General features: G+C 43.9%; 1 protein-coding gene across 1 annotated transcript; it reads right to left on the minus strand.

Annotated features, from left to right (window-relative positions):
* Positions 1-377: 377 nt before the first annotated feature.
* On the minus strand, positions 378-7391 carry LOC130731976 (uncharacterized). Its single transcript, XM_057584127.1, has 4 exons — positions 7214-7391; positions 5798-6266; positions 4489-5677; positions 378-392 (listed from the first exon to the last, which is right to left on the minus strand). Exons 1-4 carry the CDS (start codon positions 7389-7391, stop codon positions 378-380), a joined length of 1851 nt encoding a protein of 616 aa, XP_057440110.1.
* Positions 7392-27321: the final 19930 nt, after the last annotated feature.

A 27321-nucleotide genomic window follows, 5' to 3' on the forward strand; every position in this document is an offset into this window, starting at 1 on the left:
ACACTTCCACAAACACAATTAAATTCTCAAGGGTAACATGGGAATTACGGCTAGGTGAGCGACCCATATCACTAAACAGTCACAACCACACATAACTTACTTAACAAGTTACCTAGGAACGTTCACCATGGCTTGTGTAACAAACAAAGGAAAGGAATCACCAAAACCCCCACGAAATAGGGCTTGGTCGAGGCCTTCAAAGGCCCCTAGGGTTTTCAAGTAAAATTTTTCTTCCATTCCCTTTATTCTCACATCCATGGGATATTCCCAAATAACCAATCATTCCATAAAAACTCATCACTTTTCACCACAGCTCATATCCATAATATAATAAGAACTCTTCAAGACAACTTGACAAAGTGCACGTCATCATGGCATCAAGATCTCAACACCTAATCAACACAAATATCATTTAGAAATTAGGAAACAAGGCGTCATGAGGCTTATGCATCGAAACAAAGGAAAACAAGGCCCCAAAACCCTCAAGTAGGGCTCGGCCAACCAAGGGAGAGTCCTTGGGGTTTTCAAAAATTTTCTTTTCCTTTCCTTTGATCATAAACATCATAGAACAACCCCCAAAGGTACTTTGCTCACATGAAAATTCAGAATTCAATCACATCTCCAACAACATGTTATAGCAATGTAATTCGCATAGCAATTTTGGCAAGTAAGCATGTGATTATCTCAAGGCATCAAGAACCATATCACATATGATGATTAGAGAGTAGTAAAGCATAGTATCACGCTTGAAAAATACAGCAACAACCTCTTAACAAACTTCTCAGCAAACCAAACATAACCATAATTTCCTTCATAGCAAAGTTCATAGATTTTCAAGAAAACTCATGAAATCATTCCTAATCTACCCAAAGGATCCTAAGACCAGCCCTTACCTTGGGTTAATGGTCTGAAAAGGAAGAAAAGATGAAGATTCAAGATCAAAAGGCTTGCTGTCCACTCCTTCTTCTCCCCCTCTACGCAGCTCCCTTTCCTCTCGCAGCTCCTCCTTCACGCGCAAGGTGTTATGGGTGGTGATGGTGGCCGGCGGTGGCTTGGATGGTGGTGTTGCTTGGAGCAAGATAGTAGAAGGAGATGATGGTGTGTTTACGTGAAAAGTATGAGACTTAGGTTCTGTTTTTCTGAAGTACGAAAGAAAGAAAGAAAAATTGGTTTTTCTCTCCCTTTTACTTACAAAACCGGCGGCCAAGGGGAAAAAGTGGGTTAGGGTTGTGGTTTTTGGGTTTAATGCTGGTTTAGGTCAGAGGGAACAGGGTTTAATTGGTATTAATCACTCATTACTTCAGAAAAGTCAAAATCTTCCTCCCTTTTCTCCTTGCAAGGCCGCGGCATCACCACTAATGGGCTAGGGTTTTCATAACCCTAGCTCCTTCTTTCTCATCCAAGTCACTTGGCCCACTTATCCTCTTCTTAATCTCCTGATCATGATCTCATAAGCCCACTAACCAACCCAAATAACACATTAAACAAGGCTTTAGCCCAAAGTTTTAAGTTAGAGCTCGTAAGGTCTGGACAGCTGGACCTTTGCTCACTAAAACGGGGATATCTGAAGCTACAGATATCGGATTGACTCGACACCACTTGGAGCATTTGCTAGACTTGAAGGGCTACAACTCTCATGAAGGAAGTTTTCCCAAATGAAGTCGTTAAGACCCTGTTAAAATTCACACAAGTTGACAGTTCTAATCTGCCAGTTATCAAACATTAGCTAAAACTTCAATTTTATTCAAACTTTCATAAAATTGTTCCAAATTGAACTTAGGGCCTTACAATACCACCCCCCTTAAATAGTTTCGCCCTCGAAACTCAAGGGTTTACAAACAAATCGGGATGTGACTCCCGCATCTTATCCTCTAACTCCCAGGTCGCGTCACCAGTCTCTTGGTTCCACACGACCTTCACTAAAGGTACCTCCTTGTTTCTTAAGCGCTTTATACTTCGATCGACGATCTTGATGGGTGGCACCTCCATTTTCAGATCATCTCTCAGCTGTATATCGTCTGGCGTAATCACATGTGAATCATCTGCCATGTACTTCCGCAACTGCGACACATGAAGAACGTCATGGATGTTGGATAGGAACGGTGGTAGGGCGATCCTGTACGCCACCGGTCCAACTCGCTCTGTGATCTGGTACGGCCCAATAAACTTCGGAGTAAGCTTCTTGGACTTGATCGCCCTTCCGACACCTGTCATCGGGGTAACCCGCAAGAAGACATGGTCTCCAGCTTGAAATTCCAACTCCTTTCGTCGGTTGTCGGCGTAACTCTTTTGGCGACTCTGCGCGGTTCTCATCTTTTCCTGAATTCGCCTGACTTCCTCGGTGGTTTGTTGCACCAATTCCGGACCAATCACCAGATTCTCTCCATCCTGATGCCAGCATAAGGGCGTACGACGCCTCTGACCGTACAAAACTTCGTAAGGTGCCATGCCGATGCTTGCATGAAAACTATTGTTGTAGGTGAATTCGATCAACGGCAACATCTCATCCCAACTACCCTTGTGATCCAACACACAGGCCCGTAGTAAATCTTCCAGCGACTGGATTGTCCTCTCTGTCTGCCCATCGGTTTGCGGGTGATAAGCAGAGCTCAATCTCAACTTAGTTCCGAGGGCTTGCTGCAAGGCTCCCCAAAAGTGAGAGGTAAACCTCGGATCTCTGTCTGACACGATGCTGGTCGGCACACCATGCAGACGCACAACCTCAGCCACATAAATCTCAGCCAGTTTCTCCACCTTGTACTTCAGGTTGATCAGGATAAAATGAGCGGTCTTTGTCAAACGATCAACAACAACCCAGATCGCATCGAATTTCCTCCGAGTTAAAGGTAAAGCCGTCACGAAGTCCATAGAAATACTGTCCCACTTCCACTCTGGAACATCTAGTGGTTGCAACTTCCCTGCGGGCTTCTGATGCTCTACCTTCGCTTTCTGACATGTCAAGCAAGTAGAAACATACTCAGCCACTTGTTTCTTCATCCCAGGCCACCAGAAGTGAAGTTTCAAGTCCTGATACATCTTGTTCATTCCGGGATGGATACTCAGTCTACTCTTGTGTCCTTCATCCAGGATCAATCTTCTCATCTCTGCATCATTAGGCACACATATCCGTCCCTTGCATCGCAGAATATTGTCATTCCCAATAGAGAACTCTGGTGCCTTTCCCTGAGTCACACGGTCTCGCCACCCAGCTATTCCTTCATCAGTCTCTTGTCTAGACTTGATCTCTTCCAAAAGTCCACTAGACACTGTCACCATTCCGAAACTCAGTCTTCCTGGTGCGAGCTTAACGTCCAAGCTCAGATCTCGGAAAGCCTCCAACAGTTCTAACTCCTTGACCATCATTGAGGACACATGTATAGCCTTCCGGCTGAGAGCGTCGGCTACGACATTGCTTTTCCCCGGATGGTACTGTAGAGTGAACTCATAGTCCTGAAGGAATTCCATCCACCTCCGCTGCCTCATGTTCAGAGCCTTCTGATCAAATAAATACTTTAAACTCTTATGATCGCTGTAGATTGTGAACGTACTGCCGTAGAGATAGTGTCTCCAAATCTTGAGAGCATAAACTATGGCAGCCAACTCCAAGTCATGTGTGGGGTAGTTCTTCTCATGAGTCTTCAACTGCCTTGAAGCATAGGCAATTGCTTTCTTATCTTGCATCATTACACACCCCAAACCATTGTGTGACGCATCACAGTACACGTCATAAGGTTCTCCTTCCTTAGGTAAAGCTAGTATGGGTGCGGTAGTCAGCCGCTTCTTCAACTCCTGGAAACTAGCCTCACACTTCTCCGTCCACGCAAACGGTTGATTCCTCTTCGTCAACTGGGTTAACGGCGAAGTCAACTTTGCATAATCTTTGACGAATCGTCTATAGTAGCCAGAAAGTCCAACAAAGCTTCTGATGTCGCTTGCCGTCTTAGGTTGCTCCCATGACAGAATCGTCTCGATCTTGCTAGGGTACACTACCACACCCTGACTTGATATGACATGCCCCAAAAATTTCACCTCCTCCATCCAGAACTCACACTTTGAGCCGTTAGCATATAGCTGTTTCTCTCGCAACACGCCCAACACCTGGCGTAGATGCTCCTCATGTTCCTCTCTACTCTTCGAGTAGATTAGGATTTCATCGATGAATACCACCATGAACTTGTCCAGGAATGGTCTGAACACTCTGTTCATGTAGTCCATAAACACTGCGGGTGCATTAGAAACTCCAAACGGCATCACAAGATATTCATAATGCCCGTATCGAGTCCTGAATGCGGTCTTCTGGATGTCAGATTCCTTGACTCGGATCTGATGGTATCCTGACTTAAGATCTATCTTCGAGAAGATCACCGCTCCTCTAAGTTGATCCATTAAGTCGTCTATCCGAGGCATCGGATAACGGTTTTTCACTGTCACCTTATTCAGCTGCCGGTAATCCACACACAATCTGGACTTCCCATCCTTCTTCTTTACCAATAGCGCAGGTGCACCCCATGGCGATTCACTAGGTCGAATGAATCCCTTTGAGGATAGATCATCCAACTGCTTTGCCAATTCTGCCAACTCCGCTGGGGCCATACCATAAGGTGCCATTGATATTGGTCCAGTACCGGGCACAATGTCAATAGAGAACTCCGTCTTTCTGACTGGTGGCAAACCGGGTACATCTTCGGGAAACACATCGACATACTCCTGTACCACCAAGATATTGCGCACATCACCATCATGTTTTGCTTCGGCAACGATAGAGTTCACATACGCCGGTGAACCCTTCCCTAGGTTGTATGAATTTAAGTAATCCGTAACGCCGGGATCTGGGAATACTACCGCCTTGTTAGCACAATCTAAGAGCACGCGATATTGCGCTAACCAATCCATTCCCAAAGTCACATCCAACTCCTTGAGTCCTAAACAGGCGAGGTTCGCAAGGAACTTCCGATCCTCGTAAACCAACAGACATTGTAAGCATGCCATGCGTGTAACTAATCGATCAGCGGCAGGGGTTGTCACCACCAGATCGAAAGGTAGGTCAGCAGTCGGTAGCCCTAACTTCTTCACACAATCCTGAGCAATGAATGAGTGCGTAGCACCCGAATCAAATAAAACCATTAGTGATGTTCCAGCAATACGACACGTACCCTGGATAAGGTCATCAGTAATAGCAGCCTGTCCTCCTGAAATAGCAAAGACACGACCTGGAGCAGATGGTCGTCTCCCTCTGGCAGCATTCAGCACTGGCTCGGTCTTGGCCGCACTCGGGCAATTCCTCTCCACATGACCTGGCTTTCGGCATCGCCAGCATACAATCTCCTTGCCACACTCGTTGGCATAGTGTCCCTTCTCATTACACTTGTAGCAGGTCACGTCCTCTTTTGAAACAGGGGCTGCTCCCCTCACAGCATTTGGTCCTTGAGCGGCTGGGCGCTGGTACGGCATTCTCATTGGCGCCTTGCCTTTGTCAAACTTCCCCACTGATCTCTGCCCACTGTATTTCCCCGGTTGATTCTGTCCTGGGCGTACTGATCCTCCGTTCTCTGGGCGGCCTCTCTGCCTGTTTTCCATAGCCTCGACTTCACGGGCCTTCTCCACTAGCTGTTGGTAGACACTGATTCCCAAATGCCTCACAGCCTTCTCAATTTCATTCCTCAACCCTTGCATGAACCTGTTGCATAGGTAAGCATCATCCACCTGGTTCTGGAAGAATCAAAGGTGTTTGGATAGGGCTTCCAAACGTGCAGCGTACTCTCCTACAAAGGTAGGTCCATGCCTCAAGCTGAGGAACCTGTTCTCCATTTCTTCCCTTGCTTTTTCCGGGAAGTACTTATCCATGAAAGCCTTTCTGAATGACTCCCAAGTGATGGCCTCATGGTTGGCCGTCATCAGCTGTCTGGCACTACGCCACCAATACTCAGCATCACCCTTCAGCATAAAAGTGGCCAAGTTGACCTTCTCGGCATCCGGGGTATGGAGTGCCTCAAAGATCTTCTCCATCTCCTGAACCCATAGATCAGCCTTTTCGGGTTCAGCTTCGCCCTGGAACTTGGGCAGTGCGTGCCGGTTGAAATCTGTTCTCATGCGAATCTGATCTTGAGCCAATTCCCTCTCGGCTCGCTGAGCTCTCCGAGCTTCCTCCTCTGCTCTCCTATTATTCTCTTCTGCCTCTCGCTGAGCCTGGGCTGCAGTCTGGGCAGTAGTAACGGGGCATAGCCTGGGCCAACTGAGCGTTAGTGGGGTCCTGTCTTGGAGGCATCCTGCTTGAAATAGAACCACAAGCTAACGTCAGTGCCCACAATATCAATTAACTTTCAACAGTAAAATTAAGCTACCTTACCCCAAGTACCACGACAATGGTACTAACTTCAGACAATCTCAATCAAACAACCATCTTAGCACACAAGCCTACCCAACCTCACCGCGGAAAACTTAGAATTCTTCAAAACAAACAGCAACGAGTTCCAACTCGTGTGCCCAAAACCCTTAGTGCTCTAGTTTCTCAACCGGAGCTCTGATACCACAATGTAACGCCCCGATTTCTCGAGTGTCACACAGTAACCAATCAGTAACCAATTAATCACAAAAAATTTCGCCGATTCATTTATTACTCTTGAATAGGTGATAAAGATCATTTTCACTTTTGAAAGCCCTTGAATACCATTGTTAGAAATCACATTAGTGTTTTCCGATTCATAACATAACCATAAACAATGGGTTAATGAAAAACGTTCTACGCTACTCTCATAAACGGATAGAACATCAATTGTTATAAAATCAACTGCAAGTAAATAAAGAAAACCGTGTCCACACCCACGTGTGGAAAAACCACGGAGGAAGTAAACAGTTTACATCAGTTACTCAAGTTCTCATAAAACTCAACAAAATAAGATGAAGTTCCCAAAGAACGCTCGCTCATAGGGTTCCCAGTCCAGTCATCAGTGTCACGGTCGCTCGACAGGTTCATCCTTTAGCTTCTCATCTTCTACCACCTGTCTTCTCTTTTTGGGTCTTGGCCCCACCAAGTTGTTGTGTATAAATCTGGCGCCTACACCATAGCGTCGTCGTCCCGTAACCGAAACGTCAGACCCGTCTTGGGGCACGAACTCAGCAGGTGTCTCGGGCTTAGTCTCAGCAGGTGTCTCCCTGACTCCCTCGACCTTAGGTAGAAGGAACCTAGGAGGTGGATAGGGCTTGTCAAGGATACCCCCTTCAACCGTGCGAACCTCCACTATATTGCCGTCCCGGTCCATCCCTATAAAGCTAACATCCCCGACATAAACTCTTCGGATCCCGGAGGAGTCGGCTCTCCAGGCCTGATCGTCTAGCTCCCCATCAAGTCTCAGCATCCAACGATGCACGAACGTCGTTGTCGTCGACGCCATCTACCCCCCCCCCAAATAAACACATAAACAAACAGCAAGGGTCAGGTCTAAAAGAAAACACATAATACAATAGATATAATGAAGCAACTTCCTCAATTAAGATAATTATCTCTTTCACATTAGGGTTTAAGATGTTAGTTAGTCATCTATCGGTTCCTCACTTCGCACAACCCACCAAACCTTCCATGGCCATCTTCGTGCTTTCGCAGAGGCACGGTTATCACGGTGACCGCAATCAACCAAATCACGTGGAGCCGCAATGATCCACAAAAGTTCACGGTGACCGCAGTCAACCAAATCACGTGAGCCACACCGGCCCACGAAGTTCACGGGTGACCGCAGTCGACCCAAAAAAAACTCCCTCGCGTGCAAGGTACCATCGTTCTCATGGTCCATAGTCTCACTAGACCTATGTCCAAAAGTTTATTCACAACATCTGGCAAGCGAGTCAAATCACTTCTTAAGATTAAGGCTCTAGGTCAAGACAACTTATGTCTTTTACTTACTCATCTCAAGGTTTACACTTCCACAAACACAATTAAATTCTCAAGGGTAACATGGGAATTACGGCTAGGTGAGCGACCCATATCACTAAACAATCACAACCACACATAACTTACTTTACAAGTTACCTAGGAACGTCCACCATGGCTTGTGTAACAAACAAAGGAAAGGAATCACCAAAACCCCCACGAAATAGGGCTTGGCCGAGGCCTTCAAAGGCCCCTAGGGTTTTCAAGTAAAATTTTTCTTCCATTCCCTTTATTCTCACATCCATGGGACATTCCAAAATAACCAATCATTCCATAAAAACTCATCACTTTTCACCACAGCTCATATCCATAATATAATAAGAACTCTTCAAGACAACTTGACAAAGTGCACATCATCATGGCATCAAGATCTCAACACCTAATCAACACAAATATCATTTAGAAATTAGGAAACAAGGCGTCATGAGGCTTATGCATCGAAACAAAGGAAAACAAGGCCCCAAAACCCTCAAGTAGGGCTCGGCCAACCAAGGGAGAGTCCTTGGGGTTTTCAAAAATTTTCTTTTCCTTTCCTTTGATCATAAACATCATAGAACAGCCCCCAAAGGTACTTTGCTCACATGAAAATTCAGAATTCAATCACATCTCCAACAACATGTTATAGCAATGTAATTCGCATAGCAATTTTGGCAAGTAAGCATGTGATTATCTCAAGGCATCAAGAACCATATCACATATGATGATTAGAGAGTAGCAAAGCATAGTATCACGCATGAAAAATACAGCAACAACCTCTTAACAAACTTCTCATCAAACCAAACATAACCATAATTTCCTTCATAGCAAAGTTCTTAGATTTTCAAGAAAACTCATGAAATCATTCCTAATCTACCCAAAGGATCCTAAGACCAGCCCTTACCTTGGGTTAATGGTCTGAAAAGGAAGAAAAGATGAAGATTCAAGATCAAAAGGCTTGCTGTCCACGTCCTTCTTCTCCCCCTCTACGCGACTCCCTTTCCTCTCGCAGCTCCTCCTTCACGCGCAAGGTGTTATGGGTGGTGATGGTGGCCGGCGGTGGCTTGGATGGTGGTGGTGCTTGGAGCAAGATAGTAGAAGGAGATGATGGTGTGTTTACGTGAAAAGTATGAGACTTAGCTTCTGTTTTTCTGAAGTATGAAAAAAAGAAAGAAAAATTGGTTTTTCTCTCCCTTTTACTTACAAAACCGGCGGCCAAGGGGAAAAAGTTGGTTAGGGTTGTGGTTTTTGGGTTTAATGCTGGTTTAGGTCAGAGGGAACAGGGTTTAATTGGTATTAATCACTCCTTACTTCAGAAAAGTCAAAATCTTCCTCCCTTTTCTCCTTGATAGGCCGCGGCATCACCACTAATGGGCTAGGGTTTTCATAACCCTAGCTCCTTCTTTCTCATCCAAGTCACTTGGCCCACTTAGCCTCTTCTTAATCTCTTGATCATGATCTCATAAGCCCACTAACCAACCCAAATAACACATTAAACAAGGCTTTAGCCCAAAGTTTTAAGTTAGAGCTCGTAAGGTCTGGACAGCTGGACCTTTGCTCACTAAAACGGGGATATCTGAAGCTACAGATATCGGATTGACTCGAAACCACTTGGAGAATTTTCGAGACTTGAAGGGCTACAACTCTCATGATGGAAGTTTTCCCAAATGAAGTCGTTAAGACCCTCTAAAAATTCACACAAGTTGACAGTTCTAATCTGCCTGTTATCAAACATTAGCAAAAACTTCAATTGTATTCAAACTTTCATAAAATTGTTCTAAATTGAACTTAGGGCCTTACAGTAAACGTTCTTCTCTTGCATTAACTCCCTTCCTTAATTCGCGTAACTCTTATTCTTACCACGTTTATTTCTCTATCTTTTCACTCAGACCTTCTCTGAGGGGGAGTCCCTTGTACTTCAAGCTGAGTTTTTCACACCCCATACTTTTTGCTTATGACAAAAAGGGGGAGTACACCTAGTACACCTAGTTTTTGATGTGTTAGTATGATTTATTTTGGAGAATTTAAGAGTTCCACTTTTATGACCATAGATATGTCAATGGGCAAATACAAGGAATACATTTCACTTCCTCTAAAGTGATTCTATTTGACTCTGATACCACTTATAGTTGTCTCTGATTACTTATGCGCTCTGGTTATTTTATTTCATCTATGTCATGCGCCTTCACTCTGAACTCTTACATTATTTAGCTCAGAATCTAGACATTTCTAACGTTTTCATTAAGTCTTAGATTCAGGGGGAGCTATGCTCAGAATCAAGCTGTGACTTGGATTCAGAATGAGCAAAATAAACTATTCACATCAGGATAAGTCTAATTCTATTTCTCTAAACTCTGAGTGAATTCAGTTTATTGTTTAAGAATTTTTCATCAAAATACTTGGTTTTGTCATCATCAAAAAGGGGGAGATTGTAAGATCAAGTTTTGATCGAGTAGTACAACTCTATGTTTTGATGATTACAAGTTAACATTTTAGTATGAACAATTAAGGTACTCTAACGTGTTTTTCTGAGTGTGCTATTTACAGGCTCTGACCACAATTCAATCTCACACAAATCCGAAGCACTGTGCATAAAGAGTGACCCAAGCAACGCTTTCGCAACATTTATGTTCACTCTGAACATTAGAAACGCTTCAGAAGATCTGAAGTCACACAAGCTCTGATATGGACTCAGTCACTTGAAGTTCTGACAACCAAGAAACTCTAAAGGTTCAGATGTTCTGATGGTGTAGAAGACTCTGAAGATCCAGAAGCTGAATAGTGGGAACTCTGATGTCCAGAAGCAAGATGACTCTGAAGACAATGTACTTCCCTCTGAGTTCAGAATCAGAAGATACAACAGTCAGAGGATTTGTGCTTTCCCTCTGACTCTGATCAACTGCTTCACAAGTTCCAACATGAAGCATTCCCCTGATCAAAAGTCTCCTAGGTTTAAAGGTCAAGTCACTATCCATGTACAAAAGCAAATGTACTATCCTGACGACCTACCTAACATTCTCAGCCACAGCAGAAGCTGGAATTTCCAGAACTGCCCTCCAACGGTAGCATTTCCATGCAGCGTTCAAACCCTAATCCTTGGAGTATAAATAGAGGCTGAAGATTGAAAGGTGTTGTTGGAAGAATTACATACGCGCAAGCTATATTCAAAAACCTTCTAAGCATTCTTTCATCTGAATTCATTGTGTTTACTATTAGCTTTTCAGAAGAAAATCCTTTGTAAACATTCTTTCTTAAACAGTTTGTTTAGTTACCTTTAGGAGATCAAGTTTGATCGGATCCTAGAGAAGACTAAGAGAGTGGATCTTAGTGTGAGCTAAGTCAGTGTAATTGTTAGTCACTTGTAGGTTTCAAGTGCAGTTGTAACACTTACCTGATTAGTGGATTGCCTTCATTCTAAGAAGGAAGAAATCACCTTAACGGGTGGACTGGATTAGCTTGAGGGATTTATCAAGTGAACCAGGATAAAAATCCTTGTGTGCTTTTCTATCTCTTATCCTAAGCACCTAGTTCTCGAAAGATTTGTTAAAATCTTTAAGGTGGAAGTTTTATCTTGAAAGCGTTATTCAAACGCCCCCCCCCCCCTTTCTACCGTTTTTCATACCTTCAGCTGAGTGTGATTGATACTTGTTAAACCTATTTGATGCATGCTAATTGTTATTATCGTCTTTTATATTCATTGTGAACTGTACAACCCTAGGATGCTATCTTTAACTTATAAGCCTAAGTGGCTACTCCTTATCTTTACCTATTGGATTTATTATTTACATAATTCTTTGGAGTTGACCCTCGTGTCTTCTGTGTGTGCTTTGGCGGACTGGTTTACGATGGTCCACCCTTCGGGGGGGACCCGGTTTGAGATGCTAGACCAGGATGACCCCGGTTCATGGCTGGTCGACCCCGCTGGCCATCGTGCGACCTATTCGGAGAGGATTATGGAGGACCGCGTCGACCGACTGGGACACCTGGAGTGCGGAGGAGGTACACCGTGAGCTTCAACTTGCCACCTGGCGTGCACTGCGGACTAGGAGTGGGAGCACAACCACCACCGTCATCTTTTGATGATGAGGACCCCTCAGTGGAGGAGCCTGTGGGAGGGACTTCTGCGGAGTCTAGCTCACCCACCATCGCTGTCATCGATGATCTTGGCTCGGGCCCTAAGCTCGTGAGGCCAGCACCGGAGCGCATCGGGGTAGCGAGAGGAGGTAGGATGGTGTACGTAGACTTCGTCGTTCTGGATTCAGATTCGGACGACGATCACACTAGCATGTAGGATTGAGTGCTGGTGTGAGCTCCTCGAGATAGGATTAGTGTAGGAGTAGAGTCTTAGCTCTGATCGTCATGTTTCTAGTTGGGGACAGGGTAGTTTCCTGCCGATAGTTTTTTGTGTGGTTTCTCTACGGAAATCACAGAGAGTTTGTTGGACTAGGGGGTCTTGTTTTAGGCCGTTTGGGCTAACTTATTCTCATTTTTTGAGGGATGGTGTTGCGAACACTTAACTTTTACTTTGGGCTGTACATATTGCCTACGGGCGCTACTTTTTACTACTTCCCGTCACTGGAGGATACTCGTGACGTGGTTTGTTACTTACAACGGGGGCTGTAAATATTATTGTATATTAGTTCTGTTATCTTTTGTTGTTGAGTTTATTTCTTTCAGTCTTTGATTACATTATCAAAAAAAAAATATTCACGTTTTTCTGCTTTAAGTTTCTTTTGGTTATTAAAGTGATGCCACCGTATTCGGGGTGTTACACTCCTTGTCCGTGCCTCACTGCACCGGCGATCACTCCCTGCTCTCGTCGGCCCCGGGCGTCACAGACCCACCAACTTCCGCTTGGTTCATCCCTGAACCACACCATACTGGGAGAGGTCGGCTCTGATACCATTTGTAATATCCTGATCAGACGACTGGCCTCATGGTACCAACACGAGTCTTTTCAGCGCGTTTTTTCCTCACTCCCACACTTCCCGGGAAAACTTCTCAAGAGGTCACCCATCATAATATTGCTCCAAGGCTAGCACACTTAACCATGGAGTTCTTATAAGTTTGGCTCCCGAAAAGAAGTTGCAATTTGATGTCATGAGTAGTACCAATCAAATCTCTTATGCCCTCCTCAACTGTATAGTCCATCCCTATACAGTCTCAGAATACCTCTTGTTCGGGTGTGAGATCGGTTCATGCATGTGCCCCTCCGCCTAGAAGCCTGCCAGGAGCCGCTCCTTGTCCGTGCCTCACTGCACCGGCGAACACTCTCTGCCCTTGTCGGCCCCGGGCATCATAACTGACCCAGGCGGGGAGCCCGCCAAGGACTTTGGACTAAGGCCCAACTCCACACCTATAAATAGGGGACAGTTACCAATTGTAAGGGACTCTTGACTCATTTGAGAAATATTCAGATTGAAATTCAGTTATTCTCTCTCTCTCTAGCAGTTAGAACTTCTCTCTTAAAACACTCGTATCACTTTCCTCACACTTTGGGTACTCTACCCCATTTAATGTTCTCAGGATAGAACATTTGGCGCCGTCTGTGGGGACCGGTAGATTTCGATTCCCGGACTACATGGATCGTGATTCAGTTGCATGAAGCTTGTTTCTCTGCGCGATTTTTCTTCCTTTTTTCTTAATGGATCGTGATTTGGTTCCCGCGCGATTTGCAATTTGATTCCGGGAAGTTCAATTTTCTGTGATATTTTGCGCCATACAGAGGCTTTTGGTTGAATTCTCGGTTCATCAACAGAGCTTGATGGAGCCGTCTCGTCAACAACGTGACGAGAAACCGGAACGAAGTTACATTTCTTCCCCGCGCACCGCGAGGATAGATAGACATCGCTGTGCAGAGGCACGTCGTGTTCTGAGTGGTGACTTACGGTTACAAAATGAGCGTCTACAGAAGCAATTGAGGTACTATCACCTTCGGCAGTGGAGTCAAGAAGAAGAGGAAGCTGAGGCCGCTGCTAAGGTCAAACCTTTCTCGGCCGCAATACGAGAGGTGGCTGTGCCGAACGGTATGACACACCTCGCGTTGGAGGCGTACGACGGGAAAATTGATTCGAAGGATCATTTGCTTCGTTTCAATGCAAAGACGGCGGTGAGCGCGGTTTCCGACGGTAAAGTGTAGAATGTTTCCATCCACATCCCGAGGAGCAGCTATGGGTTGGTTTATGGCCCTACCTCAAGGATCCCTAGCCAAGTTCCGCGACTTTTCATCAAAATTCCATGACCATTTCTCCGCGAGAACGATCGATGATCTTTTTGATATTCGGTAGCGGGAGCGTGAAACCATGAAACAATATATGAAGCGATACAGTGCTGCATCCGCAAGGTTTGAAGAACAGGAGCCACGCATGTGCGTGTGCGCTTTCAAAGGCGGTTTATCCCGGGGAAAGTTTAGCCGCGAACTAAGTAGGGAGCTGGCATGCTCAATGACGGAATTCCGCGCTCGAGCACAAGACTACATCCTAGAAGAAGAAATTGAAGCACACAAGAGGAAGCGGATACAGGATGAGGAAGTGAGCGACGGGCAGAAGGTAAAAAAAACGTAAGATACCGGCGTTCTCGGCGAACAGCTGAAATGAGCCGGCCAACGAGGCCAAAGGGGCGCTCAGGTAAGGAGTTGACAAAATTACTCTTGAAAGCAGGAATTGAAGACATGTACAGGGAAGGCGAGTGCAGAATGGACCCAGGGTGCGAGGCGAAGGATCAACCCAAGTGGTGTGAATACCACAACTTGGAAGGCCATGACACCACCGACTGTTTTACGCTTAAGGGTCAAATCAGGAAGCTAATCAAGGCGAGATAGCCACAGGCGGCGAGGAAGAAGGAGGCTGAGGAAGCTGACAGCGGCGATGGCGAAGGAACGGTGGAAACGGCTAACGTGATTGCTAGGGGTTGTGAGGCTGGCGACGGACACAGGTGTCGTGAGATTGGGATAGCCGAAAGCGAGCAAGTGCATTTAGCGGTACAGAGCAATAGCGATTCGGGCGGACAAAGTAAACGGCTCGGCATGGTGAACGGGGCGAAAAAACGGAGTGGTCAGGACGAGGAACCCCAAGGGGCGGGGAAGAGTGGATCCTATACTCGAACAGACAGTGAATGGTATGGCAAGAGCGGGGACATGAATGCTACCAGTAGAGGTATACTGGCGATCGAGCCCAGGCTCACCATCGAGCAGGAGCAATGCCTAAGTGAGCTGGTAGGGGACAATGTCGAGCTCTTTAGTTGGGAGAAAAGAAGAGCCACTTCCAGGGGGCTGCCCACATCTAGCCGGCCCTCTCGGAAGACTAGAGGAAAGGATAGACAGTGGAAGAACCGTCAGGATAAGAGGAAATGTGAGCAACTAGCGGATGGAAGTAAGAGGCCAACAAAGTCAGCCCAGCACGCCGAGCGAGAAGATGAACAGGGATGGGTTCCTTTTTACGACGAGAAGGTCAAGCAGGGTGACGAAGATGGAATACTGGGTGTGATACTCTGATCAAGGGAGCAGACGACAAGTAGGGACGTGGTGAGGAAACAACCCAAAAAGCTAGGATAAAAAATAAAGATGCACTCTTTTACTCCGACAAGGGAGTTTTTTAACGAGGCATCCCTCGATATAAAACTTATACAAATCAAATACAAAAGGATATTCTCAGCAATACTCCTAACTACTAAACTGAGATGGCAGCCTGGTGGGAAAAATTCCCTGAAGGTGGCGATCCCAACACGATCTTGATGATGTCTGGGGATCGCTCCGAAAAGTCCGGCGCTGACTGTAGGCCCTGCAGGCGACGTATGCGGATGAGCTTCCCGTCGCCACTCATTGGTGGCATGCGCGAATAAGCTCTTTATCCAAAGAACCTCCCCGAAATATGTGCGAGTCGAGTCTTCCTGAAACGGCGGAAGCATTTTTTGAAGGTATGAAAAACGGTAGAAAGGGGGGGTTTGAATAACGTTTTCAGTACTAGACTTCCACCTTAAAGATTTTGGCAAATCTTTCGAGAACTTAAGTGCTAAAGATAAGAGATAGAAAAGCACACAAGGATTTTATCCTGGTTCACTTGATAAATCACTCAAGCTACTCCAGTCCACCCGTTAAGGTGATTTCTTCCTTCTTAGAATGAAGGCAATCCACTAATCAGGTAAGAGTTACAACTGCACTTGAAACCTACAAGTGACTAACAATTACACTGACTTAGCTTACACTAAGATTCACTCTCTTAGTCTTCTCTAGGATCCGATCAACCTTGATCTCCTAAAGGCAAACTATACAACTGTATATGAAGTTCTTGTTTACAAAGAAAGTGCTTCTAAAAAGCTTATAGTAAACACAATGAATTTCAAGATGAAAGAAAGCTTAGAATATTTTGAATATGTCTTGCGCGTGTATGTTGCTTCTTCTTAGTTTCTTCGCCGCTTCTTTCAATCTTCAGCCTTTATATATACTCCAAGGATTAGGGTTGAGCGTTGCATGGGAAATGCTACCGTTGGAGGGCAGTTCTGGAAAATCCAGCTTCTGCTGTGGCTGAGAACGTTAGGTAGGTCGTCAGGAAGGTACACTTGCTTTTGTACTTGGATAGCGACTTGACCTTTTAACCTAGGAGACTTCTGATCAGGGGAATACTTCATATTGGAACTTGTGAAGCCGGTTGATCAGAGTCAGAGCGAAAGCACAGATCCTCTGACCATTGTATCTTCTGATTCTGAACTCAGAGGGAAGAACATGGCCTTCAGAGTTTCTTGCTTCTGGACTTCAGAGTTTCCACTATTCAGCTTCTGGATCTTCAGAGTCTTCTACACCATCAGAACATCTGAACCTTCGGTGTTTCTTGGTTATCAGAACTTCTGGATCTTCAGAGCTTCTAGCGACTGAGTCCACATCAGAGTTTGTATAGCTTCAGAACTTCTGAAGCTTTTCCACTGTTCATACTGAACATGGTGAATGCGAAAGCGTTGCTTGGGTCACTCTTTATACACAGTGCTTCTGATTTGTGTGAGATTGAGTTGAGGTCAGAGCCTGTAAATAGCACACTCAGAAAAACACGTTAGAGTACCACAATTGTTCATATCAAAAGGTTAACTTGTAATCATCAAAACATAGAGTTGTACTACTAGATCAAAACTTGATCTTACAATCTCCCCCTTTTTGATGATGACAAAACTAAGATTTTTGATGAACAATTCTTAAACATTAAACTGAATTCACTCAGAGTTTAGAGATATAGAATAATACTTATCCTGATGTGAATAGTTTATCTTGCTCATTCTGAATTCAAGTCACTGCTTGATTCTGAGCTTAGCTCCCCCTGAATCTAATACTTGATGAAAACGTTAGTAAAGTCTAGATTCTGAGCTAAAAAATATAAGAGTTCAGAGTGAGAAGCTTATGACATAGATGAAAAACGAATAATCAGAGCGCATAAGTGATCAGAGTCATGGACAAGGTATCAGAGTCTTGGGTATCAGAGTCAACTTAGAATCACTTCAGAAGAAGTGAAATGTATTCCTTGTATTTGCCCAGTGACACATCTATGGTCATGAAGGTGGAACTCTTAAATTCTCCAAAAGAAAAATAAATCACACTAACACATCTTACACATCAAAAACTGGGTTTACTCCCCCTTTTTGTCATAAGCAAAAAGCTTGGGGTGTGAAAAACTTAGCTTGAAGTACAAGGTACTCCCCCTTAGAGAAGGTCTAAGTTTAAAGAAAATGAAAACGATGTAAGAATCAGAGTTAGGCGAAAATAAATAGAAGAGTTAATGCAAGGGATGAACGTTTACCACCGGTCAAGTGAGTAAATAGAAGGGTCAGTTACCAAGAACTTAACCTCGAGAAACTGTAATAGCATTAACTTTCAGAGGGAAAGTGAAGCCTATAAAAAGCGTTGGAGAGAAAGGTAAGCTATACACCTCGAATAATTTTCAGTAAGAAAAAAAAATGGCATCATACAACGTAGCACTAGAAGAGCTGAGGAAGAAGGCCTTTGAAGAGGACTTGTTCCTGAACATCAGGCATCCAGAGGGTGCAACAACCATCGCGGAGCTGACACGGACACTGCTGGAAGAGGACCTGCGTCCAGAGTTGGAGAGAGACCTGAAGGAATTTCTTGCCTTCGTGGAGGAGGTGCAAGAACTCAGCCGGCTTGAACTCAAGCTGCTGGAAGAAAAAGAAATCTTGGAAGAGAAGCTCAGGACTTCAGAAGAGATTCTGGAGAAAGATGAGCTAAAGGTCAGACTCAACAACATCCAGCATGTACTGGATCGTCTGGAAAAGGATAGGTCAGAGCAGCGCCAGGAGTGCAGAAGAATGAGGAGGGATCCTCCATTCTAGATTATTTGATGTAAAGAAATATGATGTAAACATAGAATTATGAATAAAAAAAAGACTTTTGCAAACATATGTGACATAAATATATAGATATATATGCATATATAATCACAAACGAACAAAAGAGAATAAATAAAGAAAAAGAAACAGAGTTTAACAAAAGGAAAACAAAGTTAACGAAAAAGAAGAAAAAGAAGAGATCCTAAAAACTAAGGTTTGCCAGTGCGTCTCAGAAGTTCCATCATCATGTGCTTCATCTCAATCAGCATGGATTCATGAGTGTCAAGACGTTGTTCCATGATGTCGAGTCTGGATGAGCTTGTCTGAGTAGAGCTGGAAGGAACAGTCTGAGCAGCTTGAGGATCTGGAATGGAAGCAGAAGCAGCAGGAGTAAACACAACTGGTGCAAGTCGCTCTGCCTCAGCCTCAGCTTCAAGACGCTCTGCCTCAAGTCTGGCTTGTTCAGCCTGAGCTGCTGCTTGACGTGCAGCTTCTTCTGCTTGTTCTTTCTTTCTCTTGGCTTCTTCAATAGCTTCAAGAAGCTTATTTCTCTGTTCTAGTTCATGAAGAGCCACCCTCCTAGCAAGCCTTTGCTTTGCAGCCTCAATGCTCGGACTGCCCTCTGCATGCAGGAGCTGCATCATAATTGGAACTTGAGCCACTAGCCAAGTGCTCAGATTGTTCCACTCATCAGCCACATTTTCAGCATTCTCACTGAGATCAGTCTGACCGTGCACATTGCGGAGCCTCAAAGAGGCTTCATGATAGAAGATATTGATGCACTCAGAGAGAGATGTGGGTTGAAGGTGAGTATAGGGAATTATGGAGAGGTTGGGTTCAGGAGAGGCTGGGTGATTGCTGCTATGGGCTTCAGAGGCACCTTGTGGAGAACCAATGTTAATCATGGGAGCATTGGGTTCAGAGGTTCCAAGGTGAGGGTCTGAAGTTTCAACCAGAGGGTGAGGTGATCTAACCGAGGATTGGTTAGACACTGATTGTTCAGGTTCAGGGTCTGGTTGAATGGGCTCTTGTTGGTCAGGGACAGGGTGAGCTTGTTGAACTAAGGGGTCTGCCTCTTGGATAGGATTGGCCAAGATAGGTTCATCTGGGTCAACTAGACGTTCAGGTCTAGGGCCAGGATATCTCCTAGGGCTTGGACAGGTAAGGTAATACTCTTCCAAGGCAGATACCTTTTCTTTTCTAACCTCCATGAATTTTCTAATTGATTCAGAGGTATTGGAGGGAGGAGAGTCAATAACATTGGTTGGGAAGGATACAGGTGTGAAGGCTGTTGAAGAGTCTGTATCCGTGGTTCTGGCAGCAGGACGTGCTGATGCTCTGAGAGCAGAGTGATCAGACGTTCTGGGTTGTGGTTCTGTTTGGTTGGGCTCGGGTTGGTCTTGGACGATTGGTTCAGAAGATAATGGGTCGTACGGAATGGTAAGGAGAGATGTTGGTTCTTCTGACCTAGAGGTTGGGTTCTGAAGCAAATTCCAGAGAGGTGCTTCAGTAGGAGAAGGTTGAAAGAAGGAAGATCTTGGGGAATGTGGTGGAGAGGTGGTTTGTTCGGCTGGCTGGGATTCAGGAATAGGAGTGAGGGGATTTGAGGAGTGTTGAAGCAAGGCAGAAATAGGGAGTGCATCAAATAAATTCAAATCATCATCAGAAGCAAGTGCAGGCTTACTTGTATGTGCTGATGATCGAGTCACTCTGGCAGGAGGTTCAGTCCTTCTGACCACTTCAGCAGCTGGTTCCACCCGAGTAGGCTTCACCACGATTCTGACCTTCTTCTGCTTCTTCTTTGGAGGACCATCCTCACTATCATCATCATCACCATCATCAGGCTTTCTCTTCGTCTTCTTGACCAGAGAGACATCAGAGTCTTCAGAGGATTCTTCCAGAACCATCTTCCTCTGAGCTTTCTTCTTTGGAGGAGAAGGAAACTCTGGAGCTGGCGGTAGTCTGCTGATGAAATCATCAAGGTCAATCTCGAATCCTTGAGCCCTGAGGTCTTCAACATAGCATCTGATGGCTTCAGGATGGTCTGCTTGAGTCCACAGAGGGTAGTCATTCAGAGGCATTCTTCTTCCTCTGATCTCAGAAGATGAGTCTTCATGAGCAGGAGCAATCTTCTTCTGGATTAAGCCCATCTTCTTCAAGGAGTTTGCAGTGAAGACATCACTGACAATTGTGCTCAAATCCTCTGTGCAACCAGCATCGATCAAATCTTGCACCAAGTTGCTTTCAATGAGAAAGTCTGAGAGCAGCCTCCCAAAAGGGATGTATTTGATTGCAGACTTGATGGAGGCGGTGGTGCGAGACTTCCGGATGCATTCCTTTAAGTAGGAGAACAGGAAGTAGGGAAGGCAGATCTTCTCCTTGTCTTGAATGAAGAACAGCATCGCCTTCTGGTTGAAGTTGATGTAATCTGGAGAACTGCCCTTCGGTCTCTGGTTTATGCAGTTGAGCAGGATCTTGTGCCAGATTCTGAGTTTGGGGTGAAGATCCATCACCTTGTAACTCGTCTTGCCCGGTTTGAAGGTGGTGTACAGGGCCTTGTTGACTTTGTCTTTGGTGATGGGTTTCAGCTTGGATTCCGTCAGTTGGAAACGATACCCATAAGCAGTATCTGCACCTAGCAGATTCACGAATGACTTCTCCGTGATGATGATCTTCCTGCCAAGAATGTGAGAGACCACCTGAGTGTCATCGCAGTCTGCGTGCTTCCAGAATTCCTTTACCAATTTCTCATACACCGGTCCTCGAAGTCGATTGAAATAGTTTCCCCAACCTTGAGCTTGAACTTCAGGACGAAGATCATACCCATTTGCAGCCAAGTTATCGAGGTTGAATCTCCATTCTGCCAGGACTTGGAGTTCCTCAGGAGCAAATACGCAGTGAACGGCACAGCCCCGTTCTGCAATAGGAACAATCTGCTCTTGAACTTGAACTTGTTCTTGTGCCGGGTTCTCAGAGCCCCTTTGACCCGTTGCCAAACCAACTTCCATTTGAGGGAACTGAGGTGCATCTGCAGTAGATCTTCTGGTTTGTCTCACCATTTTGAAGAGGTTGAAGGTTTGAGGTAGAAGATGAAGTTTGAAGGATGAAGAGAGATCGAGAGAGAAATCAAGAAAGAGGCGGTTTTGAAAAGCAGAGAGTGCGAGAGTGAAAACCGGAAGTGAACGAGAACGTGTGTGTATAGTGGGTTTTATCAAATAACCGTTGTTGATTCAAAAAGCACTGTAAGATCAACGGTTGAAAATTAAAGATAGATAGTAACAGTAAAATACACAATCACACACAGGAGATAAGCATATCTGTAAGATCAAGATTTGGTCATGTGGTACAACTCTATGTTTTGATGATAACAAGTATTTATTTGTGGATGAACAACTATGATACTCTAATGTTTGTCTTGAGTGTTTTGACAAACAGGTTCTGATTCTGACACCAGAAGATATATTCGTCAGAAGTTCAGAAGATCAGAGGATCAGAAGCTCTAAAGATCAGAAGATCTGAAGATCAGAGGATCTGAAGATCAGAGGATCTGAGGATCAGAGGTTCAGAAGATCAGAGGATCAGAAGCTCTGAAGATCAGAAGATCTGAAGATCAGAGGATCTGAAGATCAGAGGATCTGAGGATCAGAGGATCAGAAGATCAGAGGATCAGAAGATCTGAGGATCAGAAGATCTGAAGACCAGAAGCTCTGAGGGACCAGAGGCTCTGAAGGTTCAGAAGCTCTGAAGGTCCAGAAGCAGAAGTTACGAAGGTCAGAGGATCCAAGCATCCCTCTGACTCTGATCACCAAGCTTCACAAGTTCCAACACGAAGCATAACTCTGATCAGAGGTCAATGGTTAAAGGCAAAGGTCTCTATCGAGAAGTACAAGAGCAGTGTACTATTCTGAAATGCCTACCTACCAAGGTTCAGCCACAGCAGGTTCTGGAAGTTCCAGAAATGCCCTCCAACGGTCATATTCTCTCAACAGAAATATCCTTTGCACCTTGGACTATAAAAGGCTGAAGAAAAGAAGAAAGACTAAGAGAGAAAGAAGAGTGAGAGAAATCAAGAGCTGCAATACAAGAGAAGATTCAAGCCTCTACTTTCTTCATCTATTCTTATTTGGTTTACACTCAGCTTATTTAGAAGCAAACCTTTGTAAACACCAACCTCAAACAGTTGTTTGATTTTCCTTAAGGGACCGGGTAGGTCAGTATCCTTAAGAAGACTAAGAGAGTGAATCTTAGTGGTGATTCCTTTAGGAGATCAAGGTTGATCGGATCCTAGAGAAGACTAAGAGAGTGAATCTTAGTGATAGCTAAGTCAGTGTATTGTTAGTCACTTGTAGGTTTCAAGTGCAGTTGTAACAATTATCTGATTAGTGGATTGCCTTCATTCTAAGAAGGAAGAAATCACCTTAACGGGTGGACTGGATTAGCTTGAGGGATTTATCAAGTGAACCAGGATAAAATACTTGTGTGCTTTTCTCTTATCTTTATCCGCTGCACCATCTATCTTAGAGAAACCGAAAAGATTTACTTTAAATCTTAAGGGGAAAGTTTTTATATTGAAAACGCTATTCAACCCCCCCCTTCTAGTCGTTTTTCACACCTTCAATTGGTATCAGAGCGCAAGTTCTGATTACCACACTTAACAGTGTTCAGTAGATCCGGGCCAGTGTGAAAAACTCATGGATTCCACCACTACTACAAGCAAATATCAATACAGTGCAAGACCACCTATCTTTGATGGTAAGAGATTTGATTTCTGGAAAGATAGAATCAAAAGCTTCTTTCTTGGCTTTGATCCTGATCTCTGGGATTTTGTTGTTTATGGCTACACCCCTCCTGTCGATGAACGTGGTGTAAAGATCCCAAGGAAGAAGATGAGTGAAGATCAAAAGAAGGAATTCAGAGATCATCACAGATCAAGATCTATTCTGCAAAGTGCCATTTCATATGAAGAATATGAGAAAATTACTGATCGTGATTCCGCCAAGGGCATCTTTGAATCCTTGCAGATGTCTCATGAAGGAAACAAGAAAGTGAAAGAGACAAAAGCGTTGTCTCTAATCAAGCAGTATGAATCCTTCCAAATGGAACCTGACGAATCCATTGAGGATATGTTTTCCAGATTTCAGTTGCTCGTAGCTGGAATAAGACCCCTCAGCAACAGCTACACCACTGCGGATCATGTCATGAGGATCCTTAGAGGTCTTCCTGAAAGCTGGATGCCTTTGATAACTTCCTTGGAGCTAACTAGAGATGTTGAGCAGATGAGTTTGGAAGAACTCATAAGCATACTGAAGTGTCATGAATTAAAGCGTGCTGAACATCAAGATCACAAGAAGAAGTCTATTGCCTTGAAATCCAAATCTGAAAAGGCTAAGACTCTCCAAGCTGGAACAGAAGAATCCGAAGAAGCATCAGAAGATTCTGATGAAGATGAGCTGACTCTGATATCCAGAAAGTTCAACTGCATCTGGAAGCACAGGCAGAGCAAATACAAAGGTTCATCAAAGGACGAAAAGTCAAAGAAGCATTTCAAACCAAAGAAAAGTCTGATGGTGACTTTTGACGAATCAGAGTCAGAGGATGTTGACTCTGATGGTGAAGTTCAAGGACTCATAGCTATTGTCAAAGACAAAGGAGCAGAATCAAAGGAAGCTGTTGACTCTGACTCAGAATCAGAAGGAGATACAGACTCTGACGATGAAAATGAGGTATTTGATTCTTTCTCAACTTCTGAACTTAAAGATGCTTTGTCTGAAATTATGGATAAATATAACTCTCTCTTGACTAAGCATAAAAGGTTGAAAAAGAATTTCTCTGCTGCCTCTGAAACTTCTGTTGAACATGAGAAAATCATATCTGATTTGAAAAATGATAACCATGCTTTAGTTAATTCTAACTCTGTGCTTAAGAATCAAATTGCTAAGTTAGAAGAAGTTATTGCCTGCGATGCCTATGATAGTAAGCATGAATCTAAGTATGAAAAATCTTTTCAAAGATTCCTGGCTAAAAGCGTAGATAGAAGCTTGATGGCTTCATTGATCTATGGCGTGAGCAGAAATGGAATGCGTGGCATTGGCTATTCTAAACCAATTAGAAATGAGCCTTCTGTGTCTAAAGCTAAATCCTTGTATGAATGCTTTGTTCCCTCTGGTACCATATTGCCTGACCCTGTACCTGCTGAAGCTGCTAAACCTCCTCTTATAAAGGGATCTTTCTCCATGTCTAAATATCATGCAAAAATTCCTGTATATTATCCTGCTGAAAGACCCAAAGTTGTCAGAACTTCTGGGCTAACTAACAAGAAAGGACCCAGAAAGTGGGTACCTAGGGATAAGATTATATATGTTGCAGATATCTTCAATAGGTCCATCGAAACTCCAACCGTGGAACCTGGACAGTGGATGCAAGCAACACATGACGGGAGAAAGGCATATGTCCCAAGATCCAAAACTTGAACCTGAAGGTGAAGTTGATCTTGGAGGCATCAGTAGAGCAAGATTTGGTCAAGGAATCATTGGTTTTTGATATGAACCCCTCTGTTGATATTCTGAACGCTATTCATGTTAGAATTAATGATAAGCTTGACTCTGACAAGTCAAAGCTAGCTGAAAAAGCTTGCAGAGATGAGCATGACCGTTTCAGAAAGAAACAAAGACTCAGAACTTGACGAACCAGAAGCAACAACATCAGAAGATGCTACTACAACTTCTGACTTGCGTCATCAGAAGAAGAGTAGGTTCCTAGCTTCTCATTCTGAAGTATCTAAAGATGAAATTTTATCCAGAACGGAGATGTCACCAGAACCACACTTCTGCTCTCATCAGAAGATATGCTAATCAGAAGCCAAGTATCCCTTGGTATTACTTCTGAGGGGGAGTATTTCGTCTTTTACTCTTACTATTTTTTTTTCCACCTTCATTCTTTTTGCTTATGACAAAAAGGGGGAGAACTTATAATATCTTGACAACTCAACTCCTACATCATTTAGCTCAGAATCTTGACAACTCAACTCCTACATCATTTAGCTCAGAATCTAGACTTTACTAACGTTGATATTAAGTATTAGATTCAGGGGGAGCTTAGCTCAGAATCAAGCACGAGTCTTGGATTCAGAAGGAGCAAGATAAACTATACACATCAGGATAAGTTTTAACTCTGATACCTTATACTCTGAGTGTATTCAGTTTATTTGTTTAGAGTTGTTCATCAAAATACATGGTTTTGTCATCATCAAAAAGGGGGAGATTGTAAGATCAAGATTTGGTCATGTGGTACAACTCTATGTTTTGATGATAACAAGTATTTATTTGTGGATGAACAACTATGATACTCTAATGTTTGTCTTGAGTGTTTTGACAAACAGGTTCTGATTCTGACACCAGAAGATATATTCGTCAGAAGTTCAGAAGATCAGAGGATCAGAAGCTCTAAAGATCAGAAGATCTGAAGATCAGAGGATCTGAAGATCAGAGGATCTGAGGATCAGAGGTTCAGAAGATCAGAGGATCAGAAGCTCTGAAGATCAGAAGATCTGAAGATCAGAGGATCTGAAGATCAGAGGATCTGAGGATCAGAGGATCAGAAGATCAGAGGATCAGAAGATCTGAGGATCAGAAGATCTGAAGACCAGAAGCTCTGAGGGACCAGAGGCTCTGAAGGTTCAGAAGCTCTGAAGGTCCAGAAGCAGAAGTTACGAAGGTCAGAGGATCCAAGCATCCCTCTGACTCTGATCACCAAGCTTCACAAGTTCCAACACGAAGCATAACTCTGATCAGAGGTCAATGGTTAAAGGCAAAGGTCTCTATCGAGAAGTACAAGAGCAGTGTACTATTCTGAAATGCCTACCTACCAAGGTTCAGCCACAGCAGGTTCTGGAAGTTCCAGAAATGCCCTCCAACGGTCATATTCTCTCAACAGAAATATCCTTTGCACCTTGGACTATAAAAGGCTGAAGAAAAGAAGAAAGACTAAGAGAGAAAGAAGAGTGAGAGAAATCAAGAGCTGCAATACAAGAGAAGATTCAAGCCTCTACTTTCTTCATCTATTCTTATTTGGTTTACACTCAGCTTATTTAGAAGCAAACCTTTGTAAACACCAACCTCAAACAGTTGTTTGATTTTCCTTAAGGGACCGGGTAGGTCAGTATCCTTAAGAAGACTAAGAGAGTGAATCTTAGTGGTGATTCCTTTAGGAGATCAAGTTGATCGGATCCTAGAGAAGACTAAGAGAGTGAATCTTAGTGATAGCTAAGTCAGTGTATTGTTAGTCACTTGTAGGTTTCAAGTGCAGTTGTAACAATTATCTGATTAGTGGATTGCCTTCATTCTAAGAAGGAAGAAATCACCTTAACGGGTGGACTGGATTAGCTTGAGGGATTTATCAAGTGAACCAGGATAAATATTGTGTGCTTTTCTCTTATCTTTATCCGCTGCACCATCTATCTTAGAGAAACCGAAAAGATTTACTTTAAATCTTAAGGGGAAAGTTTTTATATTGAAACGCTATTCAACCCCCCCCTTCTAGTCGTTTTTCACACCTTCAATATCTACACGCAATCATAACAGACTGTCACACGGGCACAAGGAATTATGCATCAGAAATTCTGACACACGTGTTGTTGTCTCAGCTTCAGAGTCAGTACCAGTGGCACACCACACTCTGATTGAGTACCTTCTGGACTAGACATCTTCTGATCAAGAAGTATCATAGTCAGAGGTTCTAATCCATCTTCACTCTGGACAAAAGTCCATGTTTAGATTTTTCAGAATAAAATTAAATCTATCCTCTGCTAAGGGCTTTGTAAAGATATCTGCCCATTGATGGTCAGTATCAACAAACTTCATAAGAAGTACGCCCTTCTGCACATAATCTCTAATGAAGTGATACTTTACCTCAATGTGCTTTGCCCTTGAATGCAAGATAGGATTCTTGCTCATCGAGATTGCAGCAGTGTTATCACAATAAATTGGGATATTGCTCTCAAGGATCTGATAATCCCCAGCTGATGTTTCATCCAGAGCATCTGAGTGCTGCATATTGCTGCTGAGATATATTCTGCCTCTGCAGTTGATAGTGCAATG

The sequence above is a fragment of the Lotus japonicus genome, chromosome 1 (genome assembly GCF_012489685.1).
Source record: "Lotus japonicus ecotype B-129 chromosome 1, LjGifu_v1.2".
Lineage (NCBI taxonomy): Eukaryota > Viridiplantae > Streptophyta > Magnoliopsida > Fabales > Fabaceae > Lotus > Lotus japonicus.

Coding starts and splice junctions, on each gene's coding strand:
- LOC130731976 (XM_057584127.1), bottom strand. CDS start 7,391: ATGGCGTCGACGACAACGACGTTCGTGCATCGTTGGATGCTGAGACTT. Junction 6,267..7,213: donor GGTTCGCACGGTTGAAGGGG/GTATCCTTGACA, acceptor TATTTCAAGCAG/GATGCCTCCAAGACAGGACC. Junction 5,678..5,797: donor AGGGAAGAAATGGAGAACAG/GTTCCTCAGCTT, acceptor CCTATGCAACAG/GTTCATGCAAGGGTTGAGGA.